This window comes from Apis mellifera, linkage group LG11, assembly GCF_003254395.2.
Source record: "Apis mellifera strain DH4 linkage group LG11, Amel_HAv3.1, whole genome shotgun sequence".
Classification (NCBI taxonomy): domain Eukaryota; kingdom Metazoa; phylum Arthropoda; class Insecta; order Hymenoptera; family Apidae; genus Apis; species Apis mellifera.
In genome coordinates this window covers 6,582,302-6,591,204 of record NC_037648.1, presented here as the reverse complement: position 1 = coordinate 6,591,204, position 8,903 = coordinate 6,582,302, and the positions used below count along the sequence as shown (strand labels likewise).

General features: G+C 15.6%; 1 protein-coding gene across 1 annotated transcript; it reads left to right on the top strand.

Annotated features, from left to right (window-relative positions):
- Positions 1–2,279: 2,279 nt before the first annotated feature.
- LOC102654871 (DCN1-like protein 3) lies at positions 2,280–5,042 on the top strand. Its single transcript, XM_006571834.3, has 4 exons — positions 2,280–2,717; positions 3,040–3,203; positions 3,680–3,987; positions 4,371–5,042. Exons 2-4 carry the CDS (start codon positions 3,122–3,124, stop codon positions 4,962–4,964), a joined length of 984 nt encoding a protein of 327 aa, XP_006571897.1. The 5' UTR covers positions 2,280–2,717; positions 3,040–3,121; the 3' UTR covers positions 4,965–5,042.
- The last annotated feature ends 3,861 nt before the right edge of the window (positions 5,043–8,903 follow it).

The following is an 8,903-nucleotide window of genomic DNA, read 5'->3' as shown; positions in this document are numbered from 1 at the left end:
TTATAATATTGATTATTAAATAATTTATTAAATAATTATTAAATAAAAAAAGTTAATTTATTCTATATAAATATATATATATATATTATATATAATTAACTATTATATATAGTTATTAATTAATGCTATTTTTTTATAATAAATTATTTTTAATTTGTAATAAAATATTTTTTTAAAATAAATATTTATTATCTTATTTTTAATTGGAAACTTTATTATATTTAAATGAAATGATTTATATATTTACATAATTTTTAACAATTTTGAATCTTTTTAAAATAAATATTTTCACTTTTAAATTAATTTTTATTATAAAAATATTATTAAATATATACTATAATTAATTTTACTGTATATATTATAATTTATTATATGTACTATAGATGACTTACAAATAATGCAGAAATTAAGAAATCTATTATTACTTGCATAAAATTTTTATTTTTAATTTTATTTCTAAACTAAGTTTTAAGAAATTAATTAAAAAAAATAAGAAAAAAAATATGTAATATATTTATTTATATAAACATAAATGAATTTAATAGACAAATATTTTTATAATTACATTGTGTAAATACATAATATTGTGTATAATATGTGAAATAATAATGTATAATTTATATGTATATATTCTTATAAATTTTGACGTGTAAAATTTATGACTGAAAATGATTTTTTCAATTGTAGGAATTGAAAGTTATATATTTATAATGTTAAGAAATTTTAGGGATTTTTGTTGCGAGTTATATGAATATTGAATTTTTAAATTATAAAAGTACTATATATGTCAAATTCAAATTATTTACACAATTAATTCAAAATATTTTTTCTTTATTATACGAGGTATTCTTAGTTAATTATATAATAATATATATTTATGGCATATTTTTAAACAATCGATTATAGAGTTGAAAAGAATAATATAACATAAATTATATTAATATAATAAATTAATAAATTAAATTAATATATATAATATAAAATAATATAAATTTTATTTCAAAAATTGGTATATATTAAGATTTATGTATAAATATAAATATTAAGATTTATTTATTAAGTTATAAATAATTAAAACTTATGTTAAACAAAACAAGATAGAGTGAAATATTATTATCTTTGTCATAGCATTATCTCGCTTTATTTTTATTTTGTTTTATTTAATACAAATTTAAATTGCTTATAATTTAATGAATATTAATAATCACTATTTTTATATATTTTATATTAATTTTTATCTTTGTTTTGATTTCTAGAATCGATTCTTCAAAAATATTTCACAAATATATTAATATTTTGTATATTTATTTCAATTATAAATTATATCATGCAAGTAGAATATTTCAATACTTTACAACTCATTTTGAATTAAAAATTCTTAAATGAATACGTATCATGTATATAATATATTCGTTTTAATATGTTATAAATGTGATTACAAATTTATTAGTTTTTGAACTTTTAATTGTAATTCATTTGTTTTCCATAAAATATTGTTATTTATATGTTATGATATGATTATTTAATAAAATTAAATTAGTAATAAAAAATGTATTAATTAGGATTATAAAAATATTTATTTATTTTTAATTTTATACATTCTATATTAATTTTTCAAAGAAATAAGAATATTTTATAAAAATAATATTATATAATATTATAATATTATATAATATTAAATAAAGTTTATTAGAAATTCAATAAATTTATTTATTATTATATAGTTTGATTTATTATAAAATTGCTATAAAATTAATATAAATTATAAAATTATAAAATTATTATAAAATTATTTGTTAAATTTTATTTGTTAAATAAATCAAATTATTTAATTTATAATATTTTGAAATTTATTTAAAACCACTAAAAAACATTTTATTTTTATGAAAAATTCACATAATAATATAATAATTATATATATATTTATTAATTCATGTATTATTATTATTAAATAGTAATAAAAAAAGATATTACAAAAAAATCTAAATTAAAATGTTAAATTATTTAATTTTATATATAATTTTGAAATAAAAGTTTATAAATATAAATAAAATTGATTTAAAAATAAACAATTGATACAGCAATAATTGATATTTGTAATATCATTTTCACATATTTTATACAATATAATACTGATCTTGAATTCTTAGTATTGATAATTCACCAACTAATATTTAAAATCAGAATACCTATCAAATAATTTAATTTGTTTATTTTCTCTGACTCATTTTATTGAATAACATTAATAGTCTTTTCTAGTGATTATTATTTTTATAAAATATCAACACTGAATTTATGAAAAAGACTTCGTTCCTGCTTCATTTTAAAGGAACTTTTTTATTATGTGTTAAAGTATAAAGATTATCTTTGTTTTGGTGATTTTATATATAGATTTCGTCAATATATAATACAAATTAAATTGGCGGAAATATACATTTCATGTATGAAATGATACTGTCATTATATTATTTAATGAGGTTACGTCGATATAAATGACAGTATATTAGTCAAATATAAAGTCAAAAAAGAAAAGTCATGTAAAAGAAATATTCAAAAAGATTGACATTGAAATATTTTATTAATTTCACTTGTGATACATTACAATATAAATACTTTGTGAGAATTTAATGAATGAAGGCAAAACGAGATATTTTGCGGGGGGTCTTTACTGGGGTTATTGTGACCCAGGTAGACCAAAAATCCGCTTTAATAATAAGGTAAAGAATTTTTCTAATATATTTTATTTTTTTTATCATAGTAATATTGCTATTATTATATAACATTATTATATATTATTATATATGTAAATTATACTTTCAATAATATAATTATATTACACATTATATATTATATAGTCAATACAATTTTTTTATAGTATTATTATAATATTAATATAATAATATTTATATAATATTATTTTTTATAATTTTTATATAATATTTAAAATTTTTAATAAATTATATATTAGAAACATACGAATATTTATAATATATTTATTTATTTTATTATATATTTATTATATTGACTCATAATATTTAGCTTTCGATCAAGACTGCCAATGTAAGACTGAATTACTGATGTATGGAATAATTGTCTTTAACATTAAATACGGACAGCATCAATGGGAAACTGTTTCTCGTGCTTTAAGGTGTCTCTTCCACCAGCCACTGCCACTAGATCTTCATCATTTGATTATAAGGACGGTATGATTTTATTGATTATTATTTATTTTTTTATTTTACATAATTGTATTATTTCTTATTATTTTATTTAATATCTATTAATTATGATTATATAAAGTTTATTAATAATCTTAATTGAAATGTGTACATACATATCAATATTTATCAATATTATGGATATTATATATTATTGATACATATAGAAATATGATTTTTTTATTTTTATTATTTTTTATTATATATAATTAATAAAAGTTAATAAAATTTTATCATTGTATTTATTTATTATTAATATTTAATTTATATGTTATATTATTATATATTAATAATTTATTTATTAATAATTATATTTAATAATTTAATTTATATATTATTATTAAATATATATTTTTTATAAATGTATATATAATTATTTATTTAATTTTATATATATATATATATGTGTGTCTATATTTAATTATATATTTAATATTTATATACATACATAACAATTTTAGAAACAATGGAACTGAGAGGTTCATTCTTAAATTCTTGCCAACAAACTGGGTCTTTAGTGCCTGAAACACATATAAATGGAAACAGAAAATCAGTAACTACACTATCAACATTTAACAATGTAGGATCTGATAATTGTGGATCTATGCCTACTGTACAAAATAATTTGCGTTCGTCAAGAGGGTTTTATGCAAGATTATCACCATTGGGTAAATCTGGAACATCATCTGGTCTTAATACAACTACTGAATCAAAACAACAGAAAGAACCATCAGAAAACAAGTTAAATACTTTATTTGATCAATATAAGGTAAAATTTTAAAAATTTAAAAAAATTTTTTTCTTTTTTATTTTATTAAAAATAAAAATTTTTTATTTTATTTATTAATCTATATCTGTATTGTATTACATTCATTTTTTCAAAGTATTTTCTTTAAATAAAAGAATTTGTATAAATTTTTATTAACTTAATTATATTAATTTATTATATTATACTAATCATATATGAATTATATATAACATTAACATTTCAAAAAATGTTACATTTAATTGTTATTATTATATTTTATATTATATTTAATTTTTTTTATTTAAACATAATTGGAATTTAATTCATATTTAAAAATAATTTTTTTTTTTTTATATATTTTAAATATTTTTTTTATTGATATCTATTATTATTTTTATTTATAGGATTCGCATGAAGATGTAATTTTAGCTGATGGTATAGAAAGATTTTGTAATGATTTACAATTGTCACCAGATGAATTTAAAGTACTTGTTCTTGCTTGGAAATTGAATGCTAAACAGATGTGCCAATTTACACGTCAAGAATTTGTAACAGGTTTGAAAATGATGAAAGTAGACAGTATACGTGGTATACAAGCAAGATTACCTGAAATTGTTCAAGAATTAACTGTAAACAATGATTTATTTAAAGATCTCTATCGATTTACATTCCGATTTGGTTTAGATGTTAATTCTGGTCAGAGAATATTACCAGCTGATATGGCAATTGTTTTATGGAAACTTGTTTTTACAATACGTGAACCACCTCTTTTGTCAAAATGGCTTAAATTTCTTGAGTGTCATCATGTTCGAGGCATACCTAGAGATACATGGAATATGTTTTTAAATTTTGCTGAAAGTATTGGCAATGATCTTAGCATTTATGATGATGCAGAAGCATGGCCAAGTTTATTTGATGATTTTGTGGAATATGAAAATGATCAAATGAATCAAAATATCAGTAAAGATGATATGAAGGATGCTTCTATTGATAATTAATAATAAGAAAAACTAATTATAAACAAATATTCTCATTATATATTTAATCTCTGAACATAATTATTTAAAATTGTTTGACACTGAAATGAGAAAAATATTCATCTTATAATATTTTTTATTTATTTTTTTATTTTTTTCGTTATGCACTATTTAAAAAGAAAAATAATTAAATAAATTGCTATCTAATAAAATTATTGTTCAAAAAATTTTATTCAGGGATAAATTGATATATTTATTAAACATATTGGAAAACAATTTCTAATCTAAATTTGCAATACATAGTAGTATGAATATATAACTTTTTAAACATTCATATTTTTAAAATTTTTCAAGATATTGGTATATAGAGTATCCATTTCAATTTTCAAATTTAATTATCTCCCAAATTATTAGTTATTTTAAAAAATATTTGAAATAAAATAATTGTTTTGAGGGAAACAAAATATTTATAATTATAAATCTTCTTTCTAAAAGTAATTTGCTTCTGAAATTTTAAGATGGCTTTTGTTTTTTTATAATATATAATTATTAATTCATTTATTGATAATGATATACATCTATATAAAAAAAATTCTGTAAAAAAAAGTACTAATCCATATATATGAAAGATAAATAAAAATGTAAGAAAGATATAAAAAAAGCACAAACGAAAACAAAAAAAAAAGATAAATATCATTTAAATGTTTCTTGTTTTTCATTAATATAATATATTAATATAATATATTTTTACAAAATTTAAGTTAAAATATTTTCTAAACTAATTTGATTTTTCGAAATATATGAATTAATACTTTTTTAAAGATAATGTTAATGAAATGCATCAATTAAAATGCATTAAAAATTATATAATTTCATTTAAAAAAATAAAGATCAACTTGAAATTTCGAAAGCGTATTCATTTAAAAAAGATTTGAGATCAAAATTTCTTTCGAAACAATATAAATTTCATCTTAAACATTTTTTGATATTTTTATAATTTGAGAGATAATGCATATGAAATGAGATACTAGATACTAAAAAAAAAAAAAAAAAAAAAAAAAAAAAAGAAAGAAAGAGATTTTATATAAAAATAATAAATTAAAATAATTTAAAATTTATTTAATATCTCATTAATATACAATATATATGCCATAATTTTATTTAAAACTAGTATAAATATGCTATTGTAAAACAAATTTGGTTATTTGTAATCATGATTTATGATATTACTTTAAAATGTATGATTTATTTAAATTATGTTCCTATTTATTTTTTAAATATCAATAATTGAACTTCGACCATGATTGAAATCATCATCAAAACTATTAAATCTTATTTTAAATATAATTGATAATGATAATATAATTGATATATATGTATATAGTGCCATGTCTTTCGAAAATATTAAAAAATTATAAAAATTAATGATAATATATCATTAAATAATTATATGAAATGTTAATATTTTTACAAAAATGTGCTATATATTTACAATTTTGATCATCAAAAACAATTTTTAACATCATATAAATTTATTTTAAAAATTAATTTTAGTAATATTTCTAAAATATTAAAAATATATTTAAATTTATTTTATTTTTAATATCCTTCTCTATTTATCAAAAGTACAAGGCAAAAGATAATAAATATATAAAATAAAATATGATTTTAAAAATAATTTGCATAAAGGATCTTTTTATATAATATAATATATTAGGAATAAAAAAAACCATCAGCAACATAATATGTTTTATTTAAGTAAAATAAAATAAAAATTCAATAACTTTATTCTGATTAATATATTGATGAATAGAAACTTTATTCTAAATTCTATGTATAGAAAATATATAATTATGTGTAATTCAAAAGTAATTAATTGTTTTCATATAGTTAGAATAAAAAATATTATTATTCAAAAATTTATGTAATATATCTGTATATTAAAAATTATAAATTATAATTTAAGAGAAACAAAAAATAATAAATAATTTAATATAAAAATAAATATTATATAGAATTATATTGTACGTTAAATTTATACAAAATTTTCTAACATATATTTATAATATGATAAAGATCCTCTGTGTCATACTATTCAAAACATTTTATAAAATCATAAAAATTACATAAATAAATGTATAATTTAACAGACGCACATATATTATTAATTTATTTTAGTGACTTAATATAGACTTATCTATATTCAAAATTAAGGTTTATTAAATAAATAGCTTTATAATACTTTTATATCTGAAATATACTTGTAAAAAATAATTTTAGACTCTGAAAATTAATCTCCAAAAATATATGACATTATTTTTATTGTGATAATTTTTTATCATATATAATAATGTAAAAGCATTGTGGTTTAAAAATATACATAATGATAATGCAATGAAATAAACAGTTAAATAGAATAAAATAATAAAATTCGAATTATGTAACAGATATATAATTTTATTAAATATAAATTATAATAAAATTTGATTTTATAATAAAAATATAAGTATACTCAAAATAAAATACATTCAAAAAGTTTGAGCATTTAAAGAACTGAAAAAATATAAATTTTTTTAATAAGTTAAATGTTCATGATTTGATTATTGATTATCTATCAAAAATAATAATTTTATTATTAAATATAATTGATAAGAAATCAACAATATTATGATAAACTATACATGTACATGTTATACTAATAATATAAAAATCAATCATAATTTTAATAATATATATATATATATATATATATATACACATATATATATATATATATATATATACATTACAATATGTAATGTCATTATATACTTTATTGTTACAATAAAATTAGAAATTAAAATTTTGTACACACACACACACACACACACACACACATAGTTTTATAAATATTTTAACTAAAAAAATACACATTTTTTCTTGTTATTGTATTTTATTAAAAAATATGATAAACTTTGAATTGTTTAGTAAATATTTGTTTAAATATTTATACTAATATAAGTTTTATGTTTGACTACAAAATAATATCTTAATATACAAAAATACAATATGTGAAAACTAAAATTTCAAAATCAATTGTTTTCTATATAATCTGATCTCTTATATATTTGACTTAATATATTTAATAATATATTTATAATAAAAGTTTCAATATTAAATTTTAATATTTTTCGAAATTCTATTGATTTGAATTATAATATTTTTTTATACATATAATAAATTGTAAATACTCTATCTTTCATAAATCAAATTTTTTTAGGAAATTTTTTTAAGAAATACAAATATATAATTTTCAAAAATATGAAAGTATTATATAATTAAAATTTTGCAAATATATAAAATTTTAAATGATATATTTTACATTTTTACGTGATTATTAATTTAAAGAAAAGATTTATCATTTTCATTCATTTTATACTCGTTATACAATATTAATATCTACAAATTAAAATTTAAATTAATTCATATTATAAAATCGATATATTTTTTATAATTAACTCAGAATTAAAAAAAAATTTAAAATATTAATGTGTGAATTAAAATATAAAAACTATTTATAATGTAGTTATGCAGTAATTTCTCATAAAATGAATACATGCATGTATATACATAAAAATAATTGTGTATTGTATATTTTTGGAGCTTATGACAATTTTATAAGAAATATGAAATAATATTAATCATTACAAATAAAATTAATTTTTTAAACAATTTATAAAAAATTATAAATTTTCTCTATTTAAACATAAATATTATATGTGTGTCTATGTATTTTTTAATCAAAAATATTTTTCAATAATAAAATTCTCATATTTGCATTAAATTTATTTTTTTTTTTTAAATAATTTTTATATTAAATATATTAATATAGAATTCGTGAATCATCTTCATATTATTGTGTATAATTTTGATTTGTAATATCCCTAGATTGTTAGTAATATACTTAATATATTGTAAAGA